At 31.1% G+C, this 26647-nt stretch overlaps 1 protein-coding gene across 4 annotated transcripts; it reads left to right on the top strand.

Annotated features, from left to right (window-relative positions):
- On the top strand, positions 1-25260 carry LOC111694818 (uncharacterized). 4 transcript variants are annotated; one of them, XM_023463851.1, is made up of 17 exons: positions 1-125; positions 606-675; positions 2539-2584; positions 3272-3305; positions 5043-5131; positions 7042-7092; positions 8973-9025; positions 9272-9363; positions 10141-10226; positions 13700-13771; positions 16716-16784; positions 17219-17338; positions 18925-19393; positions 20333-20580; positions 20980-21133; positions 22882-22983; positions 23636-25260. In XM_023463851.1, the coding sequence occupies exons 1-17, from the start codon at positions 29-31 to the stop codon at positions 23713-23715; spliced, it is 1932 nt and encodes a 643-aa protein (XP_023319619.1). In that variant the 5' UTR covers positions 1-28; the 3' UTR covers positions 23716-25260. The 4 variants fall into 4 exon arrangements, with proteins under 4 accessions (XP_023319619.1, XP_023319616.1, XP_023319618.1 ...); XM_023463848.1 differs by lacking the exons at positions 1-125; positions 606-675 and adding an exon at positions 682-892; XM_023463850.1 differs by lacking the exons at positions 1-125; positions 606-675 and adding an exon at positions 682-892 and having other exon boundaries at positions 23067-25260.
- The last annotated feature ends 1387 nt before the right edge of the window (positions 25261-26647 follow it).

Genomic DNA, 26647 nt, shown 5'->3' with positions numbered 1-26647 from the left:
TTTTGATTTTGGGTCGACAGTGTGTTGGATGAACAGTTTTGTGAATATGTCTGTCTGGGTTCAGCATATTATTATGTTTGGTCTACTCAAGATAGATAAAGTTCTAGCTTCAGCTCTTCCAATAGGAAATACAGGCTTTTCAAGCTAACTATTTATAACAGTGCATACAAGGTTATTTGAGTAGATTCCACAAAGAAATTAGGTCAACACCACAAACTCACATTTTCTAATCCCTTTATCTGTACAACCTTATATAAATTCTGTTAGATCAAATAATCTAAGTTTGAAATATCAAAATTTTACACCATCAGGTTGCAAACATAAAGAGATAAGAAAAGTTGAGTTTGCATGGCAATGGCTCAATTTCTTTGTCATGATTTGTTTCACCTGAAATCAGAATTAATAATTAGTAGTTGAACTATCCCAAGATATCACATAATGCAAAAGTTTAAATTACATTTAACATTTTTTTAGTTGTTCTTACGGGTTAATTTTGAGGCTTGAAAGGTTTGAAAATAAGTTTTAAATGATATTAATTTATGATTATGGGTTATTATTCTCTTCGCCTTTAAAAATCATGAATTTAAATATCCTGTATTTTGAAGGGAGATATCCCCTTTTCCCCGTAGATCAGATTACATGGATTATTCTAATCACATGGATATTCTCACTCAGGTATTCTCATCACATGGATATTCTCACTCAGGTATTCTCATCACATGGATATTCTCACTCAGGTATTCTCATCACATGGATATTCTCACTCAGGTATTCTCATCACATGGATATTCTCACTCAGGTATTCTCATCACATGGATATTCTCACTCAGGTATTCTCATCACATGGATATTCTCACTCAGGTATTCTCATCACATGGATATTCTCACTCAGGTATTCTCATCACATGGATATTCTCANTATAATTGATATAATACTCAAAGAAAAAAAATTAGACCGATTACTTTAATAGTTTGAGTGCTAAGGAATATTTTTAAAAATAAATATTTTTTTTTGTTTTAAACAAATATCAAAGTGTTTCTACATACATTTTTCAAGAAGGGCTTTTCAAAAATATAGTTTTTGGATCTGTAGCATTAATCACACAAAAGTTATGGGCTATTTTAGTTTATTTCCGCCCTGTACCCTTATACCCTATAAATAAAAAAAAACATTTTTTTACCAAACATGCTTTAAATTACTATTCATTAAAAGTCGCAAAATTTCACGGTGATAGTATCAAAAATGAGAGTGCTAGGACACCCCTTTAACTTGATTTATTCTCACTCAGGGATATTAAAGTTGTTCACATTCCGCTATGACATATATTTGAACAGATCAGGATCGTGTTTTATTGTAAACAATAACAAAAATTGGAAGCAAGACTGAGTATTACTCAGGGCATGAGGCCGGGCTCAGCAAGCTATGTTGTTTGTTTCCGATAAAACTATTTTTATTTACAGTGTATCCCACGAAATTTGACAGTAAAAAGACGACTTAAAGATCGTCCTTGATCTTTGATTTTTTTTGCGGCATTTTTTCGTCAATGCTTGTTGGACAATAATCACAAAATTCTCGTAGTTCTGCCATTTTTAAAAGTGGTCTGCCTTTTTTTGTGCTGTCAATGTTACTGGAGGTATTAAGAATTTCGTTCAAATTAAAATGTTTTAAAAATAAAACAAAAAATGTCGAAATATGAGCAAAATTCTTTGTTTCTCCGGCTACTTTGTAGGCACCAAAAAGGCAGACCCCTTCTGAATAAAATTCCGCAAATTATTTGAAGGATCAAAAGCGACCTTTCAAATTCGTTTTTATGGGACACTCTGTAGGCTGTAAATAAACCCTCTGCCCCTCTCCTTAGTTCATTTTCTCCTTCATTGCGAAGTGAAAAGAAGAAATGGTTTAAAATATTTTTAAAAAGTTAACTTGCAATTTATTTACACATCAGAAACTTATTATTATAAGTAAACTTTTATTAAAAGAGTTTCAAATAACAAATTTTCTCAACTTTTAAAGTTTTTTTTTATTAGTTTTAGGCTAGAATTATAAACCTTTTGATGTGAAATGTTTTTTTAAAACTTTGAAAATTAAAATTTCTCATCACATTCTGATCTAAATACATATTTGGCTAGCTGTTTGTAAACGTCAAAACAGCTAATCTTATCAAGCAAATTTTTTTGTGGTAATTCACATGATGGGAAAGGGTTATTCTTAATCTAATCAGTTTAATCAATTTATGTTTGCAAGAATTTCGATTTAGAGTTCTTTTGAAAATCCATCAATGGAAACAGAAAACGCGACATTGTTCAAGTTAAGATGTACGAAGAAAGTTTTGGTTCCGAAATCAACATTTAAAATCTAAATAAAATTTTTATTAGAAAAAGAGTTGCCAAGCGCCCTAGAAGAGGGAGGGTGTGCAGAGGCGCCATGGTCCCCCGCAAAAATGCCCTCCGAGCCTCCAGATTTGCATGGCGCCTCTGCACCCCCTCCCTCCCTACAAATCGAATACCTTATTCATGAAACATATTCTTTTTGCTTAGCGTATCTGTGATTGTGACGAAAGTGTACCCAGTTCAGTATGAAAAAGTAAGTTTTAATTACATTCATATCTTCAAGGCTTACCCTGTTTATAAATATTTCACTGCAAATTATAATCTAGGGCTAAAGAGGTGAGGAACTTATTTTAATTTTTTATTTTTATGCAGGATACGTCAAGGCCGAGAGTTGCAAAAACTATTATATAAAACTTTCTGATTTAGTAAAATTTGTAAGCTTTGTCTGACAAGAACCTAATTCTAAATCTTTTTGTTCCTCCAAAAAACGTTTTTTATTTGTTTTAATTTGACTATAGGCTTTTCTGTTACTGCTCTTGTTTACAGGTTGTTTCTTTTGTTAAATTTGATTTTAAAAATGTTTAGGAAAACAGATTTTGAAGCAGCTGCACACTAATTTGTTTTTGCAGAAATTGTTCTTAAAATATATTCTTAAATTTATTTGTTTGTATTTCTCTGCATCAATTTTTAAATCTTCAAAAAATACATCATTTTAAAACATACACACATTGCGTAATTTCTTAAAGATAATTAAAGTGTCCTCAAACATTTACAAATTTCTCATTCTGAAAAGAATAAGAAATGTACAATAATGGTAAATGTTAAACCTCCAAAGCTAAAATAATTAGCTTTTAAAACTATAAAAAACGATTAATAGAATTTTAAAAATCACTTTAATGATTTTTGGTATGAAAATTTAATCATTTTTTTAAATTTTCAGTCTGTTGTTCTCTGTATTCCTGAACTCCCAATAGGAACATAAACACAACTTTTATCACTTTTACCTGATCTGCGAATTGTAGTTCTTTTTCTTCATAACACCCCGGAAAAGAATAACCTGTGTTATTTCAAAAAACGGCTATTTTAGAGACTTTTTGAAAACATTTTTAAATGTTCAACAGATTTCCAGACACTATGTCTGAAAGAAAACTAAAAAACCTGAATTTTTCCTTTTCTCAGGGACTGTTATCTTGATCTTAACTGAACCCTTCTAGATAATCCCTTCTTCAACAAAATTCAACATTATACCCCCTTTCAAGAAATGGTTTCCCATAACCTATTAACTTTCGGAAAAAAACTGAAATATCTTCAATCAATCATGGATCATAAAATAAATGTTAAAAGGTCACAATTGTGAATGTTTAATTGCAATTTTACAATGACGGGTTATTTTAAAATTCCGTGGGTAGTCCCTTTAATTTACTTTAGTTTACGAATGATAAAGAAAAGCTAAGTCAGCACTTTTACAAGGGCTTCTTCAGTCCAGTGTTAAGAGTTTACAATATGGTTGAGAATAAAGCAAAACACTTGAGATTTAAAAAAGAAAATGTAAAGTTTTCAGTATTCTGGAGAATAAAAGAGAATGGGGTTCAAATTTCTAGTGACCCCCAACCCCCCTTCCCCCATCCAACATGCAAGAGAGGCATTTCACAACGGTACCAATCAAGCCATTGTCTGATGAAAAGTTATGGAGTTTTCTTATGTTAACAGTAAATCATTTTCAATTGCTGTAATCTTAAACAGTGACTTGATATATGAAATTGGAATATGTCTAAGTTCTGAATAAGAGAAAAACTTAAGAATCTTTATGACTTCTCTTCTCTGCAAAAAAATTGTATTTTTTCTTCTAGTTATTTAGTGGCAAAATACACAAAATACATATTTCATTTTTACAGACAGGTTGATTCAAGAAATTATCAGAAGTTAAAAAAAAATCTTTTTCATTTATTCATTTTTAATTCCTTTGAAGCAACCTTTTTATAAACCTCATATCAATTCACAGAATTTTTTAAAGAATAATTTTTGTAATTTTCCTGCCCTGAATTTTGAACTTAATATTTACACCCCCCCCCCTCCCCCCACAAAGGGTATCAGAGGGGGGGCAGCAATATTGAGTTTACACCATAAACCTCTTCCTTGGGTTAAATAAGGCTCGGTCGCTTGATTATTACTTTTTTAAAAAGGGCCTCTAAGTTGAGTTTCCGAATTATAAGGGAAAACTGGTGATTTCCGTGAAAACTCTTAAAACGAATATTTTGTACACGAATCAGAGCCCAAACCAATACTTGGGCGGGCTTGTGGGGCCCCTACATCTTTTATTAATGGTTTTTAGAATCTATTTGTATATCTAGATTTTCTTGAATCCGTTGTAAATTGTAATTTTGTGTAAAAAAGCTATAAGCTGTTTCCCCCGAAATAGTTAGCTTTAACAAAGACGACATTCTAAATATATAGCGGATTCACGGGATCCATTTAAGGATAAATATATAAGGGTAAAACTAATTAAAAATTGAACTCATTATTAATCAATGCAAGTTACAATTCATACAATGTTTGTAAACGAAAAGATTATCAGAATATATTCATTTTGACAAATGCATTTTAATAGGAGTATTGTGACAAAAAACCCACTAAAACCCCACCTAAAATACCCTACTGTACCCCCCCCCCCCCCCGGATTTTTTGGTTGAGAGTGTTGGTGTTGATGACAGGGTTCTTTATCTCGATGTCGAGCATCTTCTGCGTGTCCCTGGTTCTTCTCATCCTGGGCTTCATTATAGCCTTCATCTACATCAAGAAGGAACAATACAATATCAATCAATCAATTCAGTGAATATTTACATTTGAGATGCACTCGGTTTCTGAAATTTACAAAGTTGTTTTTTATTCATTTTGAATTTGAATCCGCTGACAAAAAATGTTTAAATGATCAAAAAGCTAAATATTTATGTTTACTAAGTGATAATTGTGATAGAAAGCCACATTCACAAGTACAGAACTTTTATATAACCGTACTTACGCAATATACTTAAGCTTGACGAGTCCACAGGGGATGTATTGATATTTTAAAAATCAAACGAGTGAGGGAGTACAGGGCTTTCATGAGCCTTGCGAAATGACCTCCGGAGCCACCTGATACACAGAATGGCCTCCAAGCCCCGCGAAGACAGAATGACAGAGTCTTGGAAACGTACGTAACGATAGGGACGGAGACGGTTTTGCGGTTTGTCAGGTGATTCTGCGTATCAGGTGGCTACAGAGGTTATTTCGCGGGGCTCATGTCGACAATGCACCCCCTCCCTCATCAAACATACATTTGTTTATGTAATCATTCTAAGAATTTTACAATAAATCAATATTTAGATTTAGATATCATCCTTAATTCGCTTCCTTCTATTTCTAACGGAAACTGTTTAAAACTGGATTTTATTTTAACTTACTGAAAGTTAAAATTAGGATAACCATAATTTTGTTGCCTGATAAAGTTTAAGGCCTGGTTGAATTCACAACAATATTTTATCAGTTGCTAGAATCAAATTGGAAAACAGATTTAATTTCAGATTGCCTACCCGGGGTTGACCTTCGAATTATTTGTTTATATTTGTGAAGGAATTGAGTCTTTGACACAAATTTAAACTTTCTAATCCCTATATCTTTGCAAGCTGTTGGTGTAAACTTTTGGTATTTCTAATTAGGAAATCAGAGTTTTTGGTAAAAAACTAAATTCCTTTCAAATTATTTAGATTTTTGCCCAAGTTATCAGATTATGATAATATAAAACATTTTTTTGGAAAGCCATTTTTTAATTTGCTCTGAAATATTTTTCCTTTACGTCCCAAAATATTAAGTGTCGGGTCAAATCGACAAGTTTTTCGGGATTCAGCTTTAAACTTTAGACATTATATAGCGGAAGACACTTTAAATAATGGTGTATTATTTTTCATAAAATATAATTGATATAATAAAATATAACGAGTCTACAATCGAAGCATAATACACAATAAACTGTTTTCAAACTAACTTTTCATATTTTTCAACAAATAATATGATTCGTTTTCTTTTTTAGTCTAGAACATATATGAGGTCAGGAATTTGATATGGAAAATATATTATTATTATCAAAATATATCTATTTTGTTTTTAAATAAAAATTCATTAACTTACAAACCTTAAAACTTTATTAGGTTATTCATCTTTATAAAAATTTATTAACTTATTAAATTTCAAACTTTATTAGGTAATAAATATTTATAAAAATTCATTTACTTACAAAACTTTAAACTTTATTAGGAAATAAATCTATATAATAAGGATGTGTCAGTTGCAATATGCTATAGAATATTTATTGCCATTTAATTTTATCCCACTCACATGTATTAGCTCAAGAAATATTAGTTCCCAAGATATACCCTGAAAAGCTAAATTTCGGGAAATAATATTATTAAAAAAGCTTTATTGTCTAATCAGTAAAACGGAAATTTACGGTTCTTAATATCGGAAATATATATGCTATCTTTCAAAATTTTCGTTTCCGAAAAAACTCTAAGAATCTCAACCGAACCTCAACATTTAATTTTTTTTGGAAAAATCACAAAATTCCACTTTATGGACTAATTTTCCGGTTCAGTCTGATTCCAGAATAAAATTATTATCTATAATAATGAATAAAAAACCATAATTGAATTGTTATTGTATTGTTGTATTCTGCAGAAACAGGTTCAAATTCATAATTCAAGCACTGTCTCCAGAATAGATTATAAGGTAACAACAAGTTTTATAACAAAGAAAAAACATTTATGTTTCAATGGCTGAAATGTTAATCCTAATGTTGATATTTACAATTTAGAATTGATTGTGTCCAATAAAAGCATTCTATTGAAAGTATTGGTAATTTTTTACATTGTATAAAGCAATTAGGAATCTTATAAATTTCTCTTTAATGCCTTTTTTTAAAATCTCGGGAATTTCCACTTTTACGGGCAGACACTCAATAGGACTAGCCGGCGCAACAAGGTTGACGCGGTCAGACTTAAGGTTTAATTTACTTTTGCTAAAGGGTCAGAGGTGCGTGCTATAGACAAAAAAGGCAATATCTATAATTTATGCGAAATCACTTGATGTCTTTGTGACCTTGCACCTAGGTTTGATTTTACTCTGAACTACAACATTCAGAAAAAGTATCATTAAAAAACTTTTAGATTTTTATCGAACGTTTTTTTATTTGGCGTAAGTTTTCTATAGAAACGTAGAAAGAGATATTTGAATGTTATTAAACTGTATTGTACAAGACAAATATGTTAATAATTTGTACAATATTTTGTTAAAGGGACTGTAAACGTAAGTTTAAGTGATCCCATATACAGGGTGTCCCACGAAATATGACAGTTGATGAATATTTTAAAATGTCTTATTCCATGTTAAGTTGTTTGATACCAAAGAGAATTATATGTCAGTTTTATTATAGTAAAATCGATCCCAGATTAAGATATATTGGAGTAAAAGATTTTTCTACAGAACTAAACTGCAAAAAGTCTTTAAATCTAATACAGTATTTGGAAGATGAAATTCTCATCTATTCATCAACTGTAATGTTCTGTGGGTCACCCTGTATGTCCGGTTTTCAACGGCATCTATTAAACATTAGACTGACACTGCAAACCAAGGTGTTCACACTTTCACGCAAAAATTGAGCAGTCTTTTGCCAATTAATCTTTTTAAACTTTAAACTAGAAAGAATCGCGTTGCATATTTAAAATGTATATGTCTAGAGCTACAAAAAAGTAAAAGTGAGTTTGTGAGGTAAACCCAAAGGCCAAAGCGTTGAACACTTTAAAGTTTAGACTGTCCAAAAGTTTGATGACTAAGTTTCAGAGTTGTCTAGATCTTAGTGCTGATCATCAACAGCAGAGAACTCCGTGTGTTTATCTTAAAACTTTCCGACAAAAGTGTGTGTAGTAGTTTTCAAGAATTCATATACAATCAAATAGGCTAAAATTTATCAAGGGAACCCATGAATAAAAAATTCTAAATATGATCAGGCAAAGGGCCGTTTGAAATAACGTCTACAGTCCCTTTAAGAAAATAGAGATGTTTTCATGAATAATATTGTAATTTTGTAATATTGTATTATACTTCATTGTCATATTTGATATTTTATTCACAATTCAAGAATTTTAAACTTTGTCAGAAATTTAAGAAAAAATTTTTTTAAGGGGTTTTCTAGGCGATTATTCATCTATTTCCCCTCTCTTCTTCTAAGTTCATGTCTATTTATTTTTCTAATGTACTAATTTTCAATCTAATTGCTTTTTATATTTTCTGATATATAACTGTGAGTACCCTGGGCAACGCTGGGTTCTATAGCTAGTGGTTTATTTAGTTCTGTGCAAGGAGAATTGAATAGAAGTGTATAGGGTTTCCGTACACTTTGCTGTGACGTTTTTGGACTGCTGAAGAACTAGTTTTTGCGTTACAATCTTTATTATTGTTGTTACGAAAAAAATAGTTCTTCAGCAGTCCAAAAACGTCACAGCAAAGTGTACGGAAACCCTATCGCCCCCTCCTTCTATTCAATTCTCCTTGATCTATATTGTATTTTATGTATCTATTCTATGTTCTACGGAAGCCTACTTTTATTTTAGGAGTTGGAGAAATCTACGCTTGCCAATTTCCTGGTGACCATCATTCATATATTGTAAGCACTTAATTTCATATTATTATTCAAGGTCGTTTACAGAAATAAATCTAGTTATCGATTCAAGTTCAAAATCTTTTTTTTTACATTAAACTAACCGAAGAAAACAAAGTCTAAAAAATCTTTTTTTTCAAAGGATCAAAGTCTTTTCAACAAACTCTGATTTTCCGATCCCTACATTGTTGCATCCTATGTCGTAGACCTTAGATATTTTGAGCTATGAAGTCTAAAAATGTTATTGATTAGGTTGTATGTTCCTACAATGCTTGTGATTGGTCTTCATGGTTGGATCCTTCCACCAATAGGAATACTTCTTTGTGATTTTGTTGTTTACTCAGGTATACAAAACAGGGTGTAAAAAAATAAATCTAATCCTGAAAAAATGCATTTAAAACTATGGGAAGAAGTTATTAATGCGGAAAATTTGAAATTTTCAATTTAAAATCATAATTTTTTTCTTGTTTTAAATTTAATGATAAGATACGATGTTTTCACTCTTTATTTAAACATTATTATAAACAAAATAGCTAAATAATAATATTTAGTTATTCTTAATTTTCATACCTCCAAGAAACTGCAGCTGTATCTGCTTTAATACAAGGGTACATGAGGTCATAACTTTTATGCACGTGGAATATTTGTTAATCTTGAACGCTTGATCTCAATGTCTAATTTGGAAACTTTTAAATCTGAGGATGAATACTTGATCCCTGGCCTAAACCTTTCCCTGTATAGGATATTGACCACTACGGGATATTGAAAAGGAAATAAAGTTAATCTGAAGATCAATATCAATGTTGATCAAGAGATTAACTACATAAAAGTTAGAACTTTTGTATGGAGTATCGTTTATTTTGAACAATTGATCTCGATATCCAATCATTTTATTTTCGGATCAATGCATGATGCCTGCATTTCAGGTACGATTACCACGGGATAACGATTAGGAATTAAGTTAATCCGTTACTATGCAAAAAATGGAGATCAAAATGATCAAAAGTTTCTGGCTTGCAAACAACTTAAAATAATTATTTTTGAGAAAATCGATTTTATTATTTGTTATCTATAACTATCTGTTTTAAAAAGTACAGAAACGTTTAATTGTTTTACTTTAGAGTTTCTAATCCACCCGACCCTGCTTCTCATTTCATCGGGAAAACTACGCCAGGAGATTGGTGCAGGGTTGTACAAAGCATTTCAGGTATTATTTCAGAGCTGATACCTTTAGAATTGGATATCTTTAATCCCGATTGCTTAATCTGAATATCCAATGTGAACACTTTTAATTTCCCATGCTCAGTCCACTCTTTTTCTCTCTTTTCGGACCATTTGGTTAAGTGATGTACACTTTTGAGGATACATTCTTCAGATTAAATCAATCTTGAGATTGACAAAAAGACAAGATCCAGCATTAATTTTTATATCCACAATTCTAAAGTTTTCAGCTCAGATCATATTTCTTAGTATTTCAGTTATTATTTTAGATCATATTTCTCAGTATTTCAGGTATTATTTTAGATCATATTTCTCAGTATTTTCATCATTATTTCAGATCATATTTCTCAGTATTTCAATTATTATTTCAGATCATATTTCTCAGTATTTCAGGTATTATTTTAGATCAAATTTCTCAGTATTTTCATCATTATTTCAGAACATATTTCTCAGTATTTCAATTAATATTTCAGATCATATTTTTCAGTATTTCAGGTATTATTTTAGATAATATTTCTCAGTATTTCAATTATTATTTCAGATCATATTTCTCATTTTTTTAGGTATTTTTATTAATCTATGATTTTAGAGCGCAAAGGTGTTTGCTATCTTTTAATACCATTTTAAAATTTGCTTTAAAGAAAAGGGTTAAAGGCCATGTTGTTCTTCCATTGTTTTGTTGCATCAAAAATATATAATTTTTACGACATTTTTGATTTAAAAAATTTCCAATGTTATCTAACTTTGTATTGTGAAAACTGTGTGCTAGCACAATCAAATAAAAAATAACAAATCATATTATAATTAAATAGCTTATGTAAGCTTTAATAGATATTTTTCATGAAGAAAAATAATAGTAAACTTTTGGAATATCTTCATTTATCAACAAGCATTTGTTTTTTATTTTTTATTTGTTTTTTTTTATTGATTACATAGGCTTTCAGGGCGCTTCCATAACACGTTGCACTTTTTAAGCCGCAATTTGTCTTCGTAATAGTGAAACTGAAAATTTAGCGAATTTTTCTGTTAACCAATGACGGATTTCTAAGAAGTGTTGAGTTAAAAATTGACATATTTTTCTCTACGGTTCTCATGTATTACGTTTATTGGATACAAATATACAGAAAAGTAAATATATATAAATATTCTAAAATACTTTATTTTATGGGATATATAGAACTAGCTTATAAACTTGCCATCGAGCACTAAACAAATGAAAAGTGGATATTTGGAGTCAAATTTGTACTCATTTTTCTAGCAATTTCTTTGAGCAAGCAAACGAAAAAAAAAATTGTGGAACTCATGGATATCCTTATTTATTATTAATTTAGTATTTACCAAAGGTTTTCTCGCAAACCAGATTTTATCTCTCCCTCAACACATTTTATACAAATTATATCACAACGAAGCAAAAAAAAAAATAAAACTAGTTAAAATAATGATTGAGCCTTTATCCATTTCCAATTTGATATCTATCAAAAGAGTAGGAAAAGAAGATCAAATATCAAAAGAAGGTAAAAATCCATTAATGCATCATTGCAAGTAGGATGCATGTTTCATTTACATTGAACGCAAAGTTAAATCTAGGAACCGAAATTGCGTAATGGTTAATTGATTTTCGTAGAGAACGTCGTCTTTGTATATACAATTTATTCGTTTTAATACGCAAAACGTAAATTTAGCGCTAACTCGAATATCAAAAGTTTCATATTTTAGTATAAATAGCTATCACATAATGGCATTGAAGTATGATAAATTTAAATTTTTTGGATTGTCGTTGCTGAAAAACGTCTACGAAAACTCGTTTTTTTTGTCCGGCCTCAGTTGTCTTTGAAAAGTGAGACTAATATCAATTAACAGCTAATAGGCTGTTTGGTTTACTATGAAATTATCCAAATAAGTGAACTATAAACTATTTTATCTAACAGAATTTTTACAACATCTGGTCGCAAAGATATGGGATTATATTTGTGGCAAAAACTCAGTTTTTTTACCAGGCCTGGCTTCTTTAATTCCTTATGAAAATATAGCAATTTATGTAGATCTTCATATCTCTGAAAGTATTTTATTGTTTTGACTGAATAACAATGATAAAGCATATTCTTGTAAGAGGATGAAGCAGGATGAAAAGTTAAAGAACAAGTTTATATCTCCCTTTAAACTTGTTGGAAAGATTACACAACTTTTTTATGGAAAAGGAAAAGCTTTCGGTAGCAATTAAAGTTGAAATTCACGTGCAAACTAGACCTTATGAGCAGGTGAAATGTATGCGACATCATTGGTACGTTTTTATTGGTATCTCCTTTAGTTTTTAATTTTATACATTCACAAGTTTTAGAAAGACTAAGGAACCATTTTCCCACAAACTTAAATTTTATAATCCCAAAATCTTTGCAAACTATTCTTGCAAAACTTTTATTTATTTCAAAATTAGACTTTTTAATATAACAGAATTCATTGTTTAAACTACCAAAGATCTACAACATTGGGTTGCAATGATATAAGGATTAAACAAAAACTCAGTTCCTTTTTTTGGTTACATAGAAATTTAAAACATTTTTGTTCGCAAACTAAAGCTTGAATATACTAAATACGTAAAGGTTTATTTAGTACTCCCATTCTTGGTGAACAGAAAGTATATGAGTATAAAGTTTAGTACTCCCTTGGTGTACAGAAAGTACATGAGAATAAAGTTTAGTACTCCTATTCTTGGTGAACAAAAAGTACATGAGCATAAAGTTTAGTACTCCTATTCTTGGTGAGCAGAAAGTACATGAGTATACAGTTTAGTACTAATATTCTTAGTGAACAGAAAGTACAGGAGTATAAAGTTTAGTACTCCTATTCTTGGTGAACAGAAAGTACATGAGTATAAAGTTTAGTACTAATAACCTTGGTGAACAGAAAGTACATGAGTATAAAAAGCAGATATAGACATTAGAGATAAATTATCATGTCTTTGATTGCCAAGTTTCAGTTAACATTGGATGTGAAACTGCTAAAAAGTGTTAGAATGCCAATTTTTTTTGGACACACAATTTCTAGAAATTTCTGAAACTATTTGGCACTTTTTTGATAAAAATGCTTAAATCCACCTTGCAACAGTTCTATAGTTTTCTGTGATATATTTAAAAAAAGATTTGATTTTTTAATAATAATTTTCAAACTCATTCAAATTTTACTTTTTTGTTAATGAAAGCCAGAAAAAAAGATTTCGAGTAGTTTGAAGCTAAAACATCTAGGGTGATCCTTAGAATAAATATGTAAATTGGTAGTTGAGAAATTATTACTTGACAAAATTGCATTATATTCTTTTTATGTTCTTGTTTAAAGCCAAATGTGTGTGTAAGCACAAAAGTATTGAGACAATATGGAGACTTTACGCTCAATTCTTCCAGACAATGGACCAGACATATAGAACGATAATCTTATTGTTCCACTAATTATTAATCTTTTTAGGGGATTTGGAGCTTTTTCCGTTCTGATATTCCAGCTTTCTTTTCTTCTTTACACTGCTGCTTTAAAGCTAAGGTACAAGTCACGCAAAGTTAAAGTAAGTCAAACGAAGGATTGAAATCTGATCTATTTTAAATAATATCTTTTTTAAACCAGAAATGTTTTGTATTTTTTATATGAAGTAGGATAAATTTTGTCACTTTCTGCGTAAAATCCAAACTAGAGGAGCTGCAAGGTCGCATAGTTTTACCAGTCGCAACAGATTTACCTTCTTCATGTCTAATATGCAGTGTTAATCACACTAAGCTAGATATACAGAGAAGGTCAAATCCCAGACTTTGGAACCTCGTAGCTCATCCAGTTTTATTTTCACCCACAAAGGAGTTGAGTCTTTGCCAAAAACTCAAAATTATAACTCCTATGTTTTTGCTTACTGATGATGTAAACTTTCTATATTTTAAACTTTTAGTATTTCATCTAACATAACTCTTAGTTTGACATATCCAAGGTCTATGACATTTTTAAGAAATTCGTTTTTTTTACAATGCTCGTCGTTTCGTTAAAGAAGTTAACGACGACCCTTTGGTAGCGATCGTTAACGATCGAACGAACAGAGAAGGAGAGGGGAAACCAACCTGAAGGACATCTGTACTTATCATTGAGTAGATTTAAAGAAAATATCAAGAAGTTTTAGCTCCCCCCACAACTTTTAACTTCATGTAAGACAACATTCGATAAAATTGCATGTAATTTTTTTCAAGGAAGACTGTTTTTATAAAGTTCGTTGTTTCGGTAACGACAACCCTTCGTTAACGATTGTTAACGACGATCCTTCGTTAAAGATCCTTAACATATTCATCAATGACAATTTTTTTTCTAAAAGGATTGTTTTTCTAAAAACAATCGTATAAAAAACGGTCGCTAAAAACTTTTATAAAAACGATCATTTTTAAAAACGATCGTTATTCGTTTTCTAAAAGTTCAAAACGAGTGGGTCGTTCATGAAAAAGATCGTTATTTTCCAAAACCGAAACGAGCGTTTTAGAAAGCAATCTAAAAACGAAACACAAAACGATGGTCTGACGATCGTTTTCAAAAACGATTAACAATCCCAGTTGTAACTAACTGTAAAATTTAATTTCATTAAAACTAGATTAATTAAAATAAAATAAACTGTAAACACCTGCTAAGTATCCTGCCGACTTTTAATCAGCTTGAGTAAGGTGAACAATAGTACAAATATAAGATCCCCTTCTAGTAGAATATATATGTGACCCTTAAATTATGCAAACATGGCTGACTTTGTACACGGAAAAAACACGATTCAATGTATAAATCTAGCTTGCAGGAACCCAGCGTTGTCTGGAGATTTAAACCAATTTAAAATTAAAACAAATCTGTGGAGGGTTCATGAATTTTTATGAGACATTCAGACAATCAGCAAAAAAAAAAACAGACAAACAGAAAATGCTACTTCTACATATAAAGTTGACCATACTGGTATGCTCATTGTAACTACATTTTTTCTTCACACAAAGCTAAAAAAGAAATATACATTTAATTTTCATGTCAACTCATGAGTTGAACCCTGAAACCCTAATCTTATTTTTCTTTAATATTTGGCATTTTTGTTTGTATTTTTTAGCCCATAAACGACTAAACCGATTGGGCCCCCGATCCCAAGAAAGGTTTTATAAAAAAAATTGACATATTTTGTATAGAAAAAATATCGGTTTTAGAACTGTTGAACATTCCACGAATGCTCTCATAAAAATCCTCAAAAGTTTTTTTTCTCGATGGACAAAAAAAATGGCGTAAAGCAAGAGTTAAAGCTTAAATTGTTACCAGAACAAACATTTTATCTAAATAACACCCCCACGTTGGGGTATTTTAGGGGGTCAGAGGTGGTGAATGATTTTTTGTTACAATACTCCTCTTAAAATGCATTTGTCTTGTGTTTCCATGATAAGAATGAATAAAATGAATTTATTTTGAACAAACGGTTTCAGGATAATTTAGTTAATATATATATGAATAGATTCTAACAACCATTACTAAAATATGTTGGAGCTTCCACAGCCCGCCAAAGTATATTGATTTTGTCTCTGCTTAGTGTCAAAAATACACATTTTAAGAGTTTTCACGGAAAGTACAAGTTTGCTGTCGGATTTAACAACTTTTCTAAAAAATTGACTCGAATAAGAGGTTTATGGTGTAAACTCAATATAACTCTAACTCCCTGAGGGAAAAGTATTAGACAGATTGCATGCTATGCTAGACTTTATAAACTTTTTATACTTTCACAGAGATTCCCTTCCATTCCCCTCTTGGATGTTTAATTATTCATTCCCATTCATTTCTACTCTCATGTAAACAAACCCATTGAGTTCTTGATGAAGTAGTTAAACGTTTCATTATAAATGAGTAAATTGGACTTTTCACATCGTTTTAGTCATTTATTATTGAAACCATATAGCATGAAAAGTGTTTTATTCTTTTGATTTGATCATTGTGTCTGAAACAAGAAAAACGCAAGTCACTTTTGAACCTTACAGGAAATTAATTAATTTTCAAAAACGAAAACCTGCACATTTATTTAATATTTCATCAGACAAAGCGTTTCAGGAGTTTAACTTTGCTACCTGATGCCGCGCTAACCCCTTAATATTTTAAACTATTAATAAATCAATTAAATCAAATAGTCAAAGTTAAACATTTGAAGGTTTACACTACAAATAATTATGCAGAGATAGAGGGATTTTAAATAAGAGTTTGTCGTTCGTCAGTGCTTAGTTCTCTATTTATCTAACAAACCCTGATTTTCTTATCCCTATATATGTGCAACCCAATGAGCTTAAATATTTTAAACTATAAATTCTGTTAGATCAAATAGTCTAAGTTTGAAATATCAAGGTTTTTACCATCAGGTTGCAAAGTTAAAGAGATTTGGAAATTTAAGTTTGTGTTGCAAAGACTTAATTCTTTTAAAATGTTCAAACAATTGAATCAATTTAACCAGGTTTGTGGATCAAGAAAACCGGTTTCTGCTGGAGACAAGATCAGTTGGGATCCTCTCAAACTAACTAATGTAAGTATAAGAAAACACAAATCCGGGAAATCTTTTGTGATGTAATTGTAAACCTGCAAAAAGGGTATTGTGATTTGTTTCTCTTAAAAATAAGCACGTGCGGACAAGTTTTTTATTGATATTCTTTCCTCTTAAAGGTGTGTTTTCCTCAGCAACAAATTTTCAGCTGCTATTCATATAATTTTTTACTTTGTCGAGTCACAGTGAATTTTATTGTTGTATATTTCGAATTATTATTATAAAATATTCTTAAAGTTATATATTTGTATTTAATGTAATCTTAAACGAACGATAGGAAATTTTATCAATTTGATGTGAACATCTTTAATCCTATCAGAGGGTTCTGACTAGTCGGTCAATTGAACACTTTGATATGATTTCTATTCTATTATAAAAATTGCCAAAAGTTAACATAACCAACTGATGTTTATCAGACTGCGCACACCGATGACAGGTTTAAAGTGAGGAGTACTCTGGGTGTTCATGGAACAGAACCAATTATTGCTTCACCAGGCCGACTACTTCACCAGATGAATGCTTTAGAACCAAAAGGGGTAATATATATATATATATATATACTAGGATGGCTTGTTCAAATTTCGGCTATGAAATGTTTATTAACATCCCACCATTTTTTCTTTCTTCACCTTATCTATAAAAATATTGCAGATTTTCTTATATATTATTATTGGTGGATTAATAATCTAAATATTTGTACAGTTGTTTTAACGTGTAAAATATGTATATTAAACTTGATTCTTATTTAGCCAAATGATATTTAATGTCATAAAAAAGATACAGTTCAACCTTTTCATGATATATTTGTTGGTAAAACATGTATCATACAAACTTTATTCTATAAACCACATGATCAAAATCGCTCAATATTCTCTAAGTTTAAGAAAATAATAAAATCTATAAGTCCTGAGTTTGATTAAAAAATGGATATTCCTAAGTTTCACTTGAATTTAGTTGAAGAAGTCAAAGCACGTACTCGTCTATCAAGTTTTTTTTTAACATAATACTTTAATATCAACACATTTGATAGAAACAAATATTAATTCCATACATATAAATTATAAATATTCACTACAAATCGTGATTTTCACAATATAACTTAAAACATTAGGTTTCAAAGAGAAGACTTGAAATCATGTTCTCATATTACAAGTTTACAACACATAAAAAAATGTGTGAATTCAAAATAGAAATTATTTCAGAAAAAGATTATTTGTTTCTAAATGTTTTTCATGCTTGGAATACTTTCCAGTTTATTGTTACTGAGGCAACTCCAATAAAAATATTATGACAGTTGACGTAGAAAAAAAATTGGTTAGTTTTCATAAAATGTCAAACGGCAGGAGACATTTAACAGGAAAAAAAAAAATTTAACTTAATTTTTTGGAAGTTTAGTATAGTGGAAAGCCACAATTGATTTAAAGGAATTGACTCTTTGCAACAAACTCTGATTTTCTAATCCCTATATCTTTGGATTCCGACGTCGTAAACCTTTGAAATTTCAAACTATGACTTTTGTTAGATAAAAAAATAAGTTTGAAATATCAAAGGTTTACGACTTTGGGTTCCAAAGATATTGGGATTAGAAAATCCGAGTGTGTGGCAAAGAGCCAATTCCTTTATCCACAATATGAACGTTTAGATTAATTATTTAAATCTTAAAATTTTATGAAAAAAAACTCTGATTGGATTAAGCCTCATGAGAGAAAATTTAATTTAACCCGTCAAAGAGAACATTTTTTTTAGCGAATTATTAAAACGGATTTTGAAAAAAAATAAGCTCTGAGCTGAAAACGTTAGAATTGTGGATATTGAGATTAACGTTTGATTTCCTCATTTGCTTAAATTCTCAACATTAATTTAATTTTTAGTTTAGAGTGGGGTTTGCAAAATTTGAAACAGCCAATAAAAATTCGAAAAAATTTGAAATTTTTCGCGCCATTTAATAAAACAACTCTCACTAGGCCGGAAAAAAAAGAAAGAAAAAGGAGTGGATTAAGCAGGAAATTAAAGGTGTCAACATTGGATATTCACATTAATTCAGCGGGATTAAGGGTATACGATTATAAAGTTCCCAGCTATGGTTAGATTAAAAAAATTCTAAGATTCTTTAAAATTTCAGGAATCTTTGAATAAACTGCGAGGAAACCCAACTCGAGCAAAGCTGACAAAAAGTACAAGTCTAACTGGAACTGAACAAAATAAAGGAAGGAAAAAAAGGCTTTCACCTTTAGACAGAAAAAGATCAATGGCTGATGACGAGTTTAAAGAACAGAGAGCAGACAACAGAGAAAAGCTACCAAAACAGGGACGAAAGCATCCAAAAAGAAAGAAAAACAGTCCAAAACTAGTCCTCCAAGGGACTCTACAAGGGGAAGAAAGTCCAGAGAAGAGAATAAAAAGTCCAAGTTCAGGATTATCCACTCAAACAGTTCTCACTGGACTCCCTATTGACAATAAACCCTTTGATTTCTCTCCAACAGGGGTTGAGGCCTGGACGGATAGTAACCAAGCTCCGAACCAAGACCCTGAGAATGATCCGGGATCAAACATTCAACATGAACCCACTCCAGCTTTTTCAATACATCCAGGCAGAATTCTTTTACTTCAAAGTTTTTATCTTGAAAAGAAAAAACTCTTTAAAGAAATGCGCAAAAAAACTTTTCCCTTTTATCTTAAATTAGGTGGTGAAAGTTGTATTTCAAATGAAACCTTAAACCCAAAACTTAAAGAAATATGAAAGTATTTGATTGAAAAGCACTCAAAAACTTGTTTAAAGACTGTGTTTAAAACTTGTTTAATATTTCAACAGTAAATGCATTCTAGTTTGAGGGTTTGTGTTCAATTCTTTCATCAACTTTAATCTATTTTCACATTCAACAATAGTTCGAAGCTGTCGTCAAATATTGATTATCCATTTTCAGAATTATAAAACCTAAAAATGATTATTTATTTATTATTTATAATCCCTTGTGTTTTATTATGTTAGGTACTTTCCCAACGACATTTTCCCAAGCGGCAACTTCCTAAGAGTATTTTACAAGGGACAACTTCCCAAATGTGCAGTTTTCCAAGCGGCAACTTCCCAAGTCTGTCTTAGCCACAGCGCTCGGCCCCTAGCATGTTTTAGCTGCAGCACTCCGCCCCCAAGCCCATCCTAGCCGCAACCCTCAGCCCCATTGAACATGCGGCACCTCAGAAGGTGTAACCAAACCTTTGGGAAGTTGCCGCTTTGGAAATTGCAAATTAGGGAAGTTGCCACCAGGGAAATTGTCACTTGGCAAGTCGCCATCGGGAAAATACCTCACACCTTCTTTTTATAGAACGTAAATTCAAAATTAACAAATTTTACACTTTTTGTACATATTTACTTCTTTTGCAATTCAGGAAGCAGATTGGATTTTTCTGAATATAATTTATGTTGAAATATTCTAAGTTGATACCAGCAAACTTTCTCTGTCCAACAGTTTGATAAGAAGATTTTCAAAGAAATTTAATTTCGCCAATTTCTGAGAATTCTGATTGGACAGATTCAGACTCAGCCCTGACAGAGGTAGGACGCACACGGGTTCTAAACTTGACAAATAAAGAATCAGAATTCTCACGAGATTTCTCCGGGTCCAGCTTAGACGTGGTCAGACTGATAGATCCAGAGAATCAAAACCATACCGGAGGCAGAACTGGTTCGGACGGGAGAAGGTTACGATTAAACCGAACATACTCTCAGTATATTGACAGTGATCAAGATATAGCGAGCTCTCTACTCACATGTTGCCAGGTAGAGATGGGCACGTTGGCTTTTTTATTTCGCTCGTTCATCGTTCGTGAACGACCCGTTTCGTTAGTTTTTTTTTCAATCGTTAAAAACAAATTTATTTCCTTCGTTTTCAAAAATTTTCGTTCATTTTCCATCCATTTCATACATTTTTTGTAAAATTAGTTTGTTCATTAAAAACCAAAGTTTTGTCAAGTTCGTTTGAACAATTTTCAATTGTTCTTTTTTGTCTATCTTTATCGTTGTTTATAAAAACGAAAATGTTTTCATTTCTCTGAACGATCCATTTCGTTCATTCATTGTTCGTTTTTTTCTTCTGGACGACACTCTTTTTCATAAAAAATTTTGTTCGTTCTCAAAAAATTTGTTTGTTAAAAAAACTATGCCCATCTTTATTGCCAGGATGTTGCCTCAAGTTCAACTGGAGTTCAGTTGTTGAAACAGAAGTTGTTGTTTGACTCACTAGATGAAGATTCTTCGTTAGTTCGAGCTAAGATTGGAAAATTGAAGAAAAGAGGTTCATTGACACTACCTCCTCTAAAACTAACTAAAACAGGTAAATTCTAACTTCTTTGTAATTTTTTAACAAATTTGGTATTTTTATTTTCATGTTTTTTAAATTACAATTTTTATTGATAGATACATGTTTTTAATGCAGATTATCACTTTCTCCCAATATTCTTTTCTGTTCACTCTGTCCACTTAAATTTACTTTATTTAACTAGGTTACATTATCTGCACCCCCCCCCCTTAAAGGCTAATACTTGGTTCTTAACACAGCTGATAAAGTAATATGTATTTAGTATTCTGGATGGTATGCAGAATATTTTAAATTTTTTTCTTGGTCTGATTATCTTTCTTATATTACAATAACTGTCTTCTCTTATTTTCTCTTTTCAGGTTCTTTAAACTTTCGCTCTCTCCTTAGATCTTTTAAAATTTAATCACTGGTTCTTTGATTAATAAAGAACACTCTGATAGTTTAAAATTTCCACATTTATCTGTACTCAACATTACCTGTCTAATCATATATAATAAATCCTCAAACCGGTTGGCCTATAATTTTTAAAAATATTTGGAACCACGGGAATTCTCTTAGCCTAAGTGAAATATTAAGTGTCCAAGCAAAGCTGGGTTCCCAATCAAGTCTAATAAAAAGTAAATGTTTGGCATTATCAAAACTTTACATGAAACTTACTGACTCTCCTATTTTAATTGTTTATTATATTTTACTCTTTTCTAGTTTCATAGCCCTCTTTTTTTTCTTTACAAGTATTATGGTTCTGTGATTGTTTTACAATATCATTACCCGGAATCTAATAAAATGGTGATTTTCAAAATAGAAAGCGGAAAAAATGTCCTAGGATTTTTTTGTTGCTTTAGGGGGGATTAGGCGATAAAAAATTGGCTCAAAGTTGTGTTATCCTTATTTTCTCTTGTCTCATTTGCTTTGCTGTAACCCTTTTCCCTCAAGATTTATTTCATTCTTTTCTTCTTTCTTAACCTCTTAACTTTACATTAAACCTGGTGACTTCTTCAGTTGAATTCTTGTATTCTATTAATCAAATGTTTTTACACATCCCTGAATTCTAGTTTAATAAATATCAAAAGATAAGACTGAGCTCACGAAACTCTGCAGTGTTTATTTCGCAACCATTGCTTTCTCAGCATTAAAGGGCTTGTCGACCTAATTCACAAAACTACCCTTTAAATCTTTGCACTTCATTTTTTATCTTATCTATAGTTTTCAATTGCGGACTTGTGGATTTATACAGCAGAGACAATCAAGGAATTTAAGAGAATTTGTATTCTTTTTAAGACAGAAAAACGAAGATATCTTTCCTATTTTTATCCTGTAAAGAGTGGGCACTTTTATGTTAACAGTCCCTTTAAAAGGCATAAATATGTATATAATAAAGGAATTGAGTCTTTGCCACTAACTCTTATTTTCTTATCACTACATCTTTGGAACCAAATGTTGCAGACCTTAGATATTTCAAACTTTGAATTCTGTTAGATCAAATAATTTGAGTTTGAAATATCAAAGGTTGACAACATCGAGTTCTAAAGATATTGATTGTTTAAATATCTGATTTTGTTCCAAAAACTCAATTTCTTTAACAAATAAGAAAAACAAATATTAATTTTAACAAACATTTACCTTTTTGTATTTTGTTTTCAAAAATTTGTCTCTTTATGTTAATGCATAGAACCCATCAAATTGATATTACTGCATTATTCTCTATCCTTTTAATCCTTATGAAACTATTTTAGAATTATGAATTTAATAAAAACCTATTTCAGCATGTTTTTCTGTTGATTACTCCTCGCTTCCTTACTATCCATCTTCATCCAACCCTCCCCATCCACCCTCCTCTCCTACATCAAGCAGACCATTGAGTCAAGATCATCAGAAGATAACTCCAGGACTGGATCCAACCCTCCCCATCTACCCTCCTCTCCTACATCCAGCAGACCATTGATTCAAGATCATCAGAAGATAACTCCAGGACTGGATCCAACCCTCCCCATCTACCCTCCTCTCCTACATCCAGCAGACCATTGATTCAAGATCATCAGAAGATAACTCCAGGACTGGACCCAACCCTCCCCATCTACCCTCTTCTACATCCAGCAGACCATTGAGTCAAGATCATCAGAATATAACTCCAGGACTGGATCCAACCCTCCCCATCTATCCTCTTCTACATCCAGCAGACCATTGAGTCAAGATCACCAGAAGATAACTCCAGGACTGGATACAACCCTCCCCATCTACCCTCTTCTACATCCAGCAGACCATTGAGTCAAGATCATCAGAAGATAAATCCAGGACTGGATCCAACCCTCCCCATCTACCCTCCTCTCCTACATCCAGAAGACCATTGAGTCAAGATCATCAGAAGATAAATCCAGGACTGGATCCAACCCTCCCCATCTACCCTCTTCTACATCCAGCAGACCATTGAGTCAAGATCATCAGAAGATAACTCCATGACTGGATCCAACCCTCCCCATCTACCCTCCTCTCCTACATCCAGCAGACCATTGAGTCAAGATCATCAGAAGATAACTCCAGGACTGGATCCAATCCGTTATCAAAGTATCCAACAAGCGTCAAGCTCCCTCCAACCATGAATATCATAGAAATATGGAAACTAATAACTGACGTTTTAATTCAACTCTAAGATCTCAAATTGTCTTATTCAGTCTGATTTAGTCTGATTGAGTCTGATATAGTCTGATTTAGTCTTATTTAATCTGATTTAGTTTGATTTAGTCTGATTTAGTCTTATTCAATCTGATTTAGTCTTATTTAATCTGATTTAGTTTGATTTAATCTGATTTAGTCTGATTCAGTCTGATTCAGTCTTATGTAATCTGATTCAGTCTTATTAATCTGATTTAGTCTTATTTAGTCTGATTTAATCTGGTTTAGTCTTTGTCTGATTTAGTCTTATGTAGTTTGATTCAGTCATATGTAGTCTGATTCAGCCGGATTCAGTCTTATGTAATCTGATTCAGTCTTATTTAATCTGATTTAGTCTTATTTAATCTGATTTAGTCTGATTCAGTCTGGTCAAGTCTGATTCAGTCTTATGTAGTCTGATTCAGTCTTATGTAGTCTGATTAAGTCTTATGTAGTCTGATTCAGTCTTATCTAGTCTGATTCAATCGTGTGTTGTCTGATTCAGTCTTATGTAGTCTGGTTTAGTCGTATGTAGTCTGATTCAGGCTGATTCAGTCTTATTTAATCTGATTTCATCTGGTTTTTAAACCGGTTTTTAAGTTTTCTGTACTACATCCAAAAAAGAGTCTGATTCAGTCTGATTTAGTCTGATTTAGTCTGATTTAGTCTGATTTAGTCTGATTTAGTCTGATTTAGTCTGATTCAGTCTGAAATAGTCTGACTTAGTCTCATTCAGTCTGATTTAGTCGGATTTATTCTAATTCAGTCTGATCTAGTCTAAAGTAGTCTAATGTATCCTGATTTAGACTGATTCAGTCTGATTTATTCTAAAGTAGTCTAATGTAGTCTAATTTAGTCTGATTTATTCTAAAGTAGTCTAATGTAGTCTGATTCAGTCTGATTTATTCTAAAGTAGTCTGATTTATTCTAAAGTAGTCTAATGTAGTCTAATTTAGTCTGATTTATTCTAAAGTAGACTAATTTAGTCTGATTACTGTTAACTTCAGTCTCTCGGAACTTAATCTTTTCTAACAAGAATAAGTATATCTACATACGTCCTCCTCGCTCGGACAAAGGTTTAAGGTGTGAATCATATATGTCACTCTACTACAAGAGGGTAACTTGAAATCACGTGTTCAGTCCCTTATATTATTCCAGTGTTTTTATTAATTTGTACATCTACACACGCTTTTTACCTTGTTTTTCAAAAAAACGTTGAATTTAAACATGGTTAAAAATTTAGATTACTATCGATTGATGGATTAACGTAGATCTAACATTTGATTTTAAATACCACGACTTCAACTGTCTACACAGCACGGTAAATGCCAGAATAAATGTTAGGTTTTAATAATTGATAAGCTTTAGAAATATTTATTACTGGGTAGTGGGATATAGCTCAGCTTGTACTATTAAATGTCGAGAAATTGAGTTTTTGTAACAAACTCAAATGTTCTTATCCCATTATCTTTTCAACCTGATGGAGTAGTAGCCCTTTGATATTTCAAACTTAGATTATTTGATTTAATAGAATTCATAGCTTGAAATATCTATGGTCAACGACATTGGGTTGCAAAGATAATGGAATTAGAAAATCAGAGTTTGCGATAAAAACTTCATTCCATCAAAATTACGTTTGATGTGAGATTGAAGCTCGCATAAAAATGCGAATGGCACACTTACACGTCGGAATCCAATATTAGATTTAAATATTCTTATTAAATATGTGAATTTTGCAAATAATTTGGCATATTTTAAACACCTTTCGCCAATATTTAAATGAGTTGAGTCAAACTCAATATTAGAATCTTTCCTCATTCTAAAATTGAAAAAACATTTCTTGCGTTGCAGCCAATTTCAACATCATGAAAATAGTTCTTTAAAATTCAAAACTTCACAAAAGAATTTAAAGTGCATATTTATTTTTGATAAAATATTGTATTTATAATTAATTTTCGTTAAATCTAGATTTTATTTTTTATTGTCAATATACTACTTAATTGCTATTCTTACTCAAGATAAAAATAGTTGTGTTCAGTAGCGTCTGAAAATATGGTATGGACACATGGTTGGAGTCGGTGTTTCAAAACATTTAGCCAACGTACTATTTGAACTTTTTTAAAATTCTCCCTTGCACCCTAATAATTAAAGTTAGAGGTCTATTTTTTTTTTATAAGCAGGCCTTGAATAGGGTCCCCCCCCCCAACCTATATTAGACAAAATTAGCCCAACCAGGATAGGGTTAATTGTTAAAACTTGTTGTTTATTGATTCTAACACAATGAATGCCATCAGAAAATCATTCAGCCAAGAAACCATAAAATTATTTTTTTTAGATTTCTTATTTTATGTTTGTTGTCGTCTTCATTTGTTTTAAAACAATTATCATTTTAATCATTGAACTAGGTTTAACTATTATTATACTTTAGTTCATCTATGTAAAACTAGTATTGAACTATATTTGAACTATAGTAGTTAAGCTGTATTTGAACTATAGAAGTTGAACTATATTTGAAATATAGTACTTGCAATGTAAATGAACTATATTTGAACTATAGTAGTTGAACTATATTTGAACTATAGTAGTTGAACTATATTTGAAATAAAGTAGTTGAGCTGTATTTGAAATATAGTACTTGCAATGTAAATGAACTATATTATTTTTGTAGTTTGACCATATGTGAACTATACGTCGTTGTTGTATATATTAATACGAAAAAGACGATTTTTTATTTAAACTATGATTTCTACCTAAAACAGCAGAAACACTTAAGCATTTAAAAAAAGAGAAGTTGTCGAGTAAACTTGTAATTTGATAAATGGTTGTCGGGGATCAATTCATAAAAAGTCGGCTTTGTTGTATTGATATGTTCGCCGACCA

Source organism: Eurytemora carolleeae, unplaced genomic scaffold (assembly GCF_000591075.1).
Source record: "Eurytemora carolleeae unplaced genomic scaffold, Eaff_2.0 scaffold205, whole genome shotgun sequence".
In the NCBI taxonomy this organism is placed as follows: domain Eukaryota; kingdom Metazoa; phylum Arthropoda; class Copepoda; order Calanoida; family Temoridae; genus Eurytemora; species Eurytemora carolleeae.
The sequence above is the reverse complement of the archived record's forward strand: the minus strand, read 5'-3'. Positions and strand labels throughout refer to the sequence as shown.

Bases quoted from the DNA above. Each gene is read 5' to 3' on its own strand.
- LOC111694818 (XM_023463848.1), top strand. From the start codon at position 720: ATGGATATTCTCACTCAGGTATTCTCATCACATGGATATTCTCACTCA. The intron at 3,306-5,042 runs GAACATAAACAC...TGTTGATGACAG, and splicing joins TATTCCTGAACTCCCAATAG to GGTTCTTTATCTCGATGTCG. The intron at 13,772-16,715 runs GTACAAGTCACG...CAATTTAACCAG, and splicing joins ACTGCTGCTTTAAAGCTAAG to GTTTGTGGATCAAGAAAACC.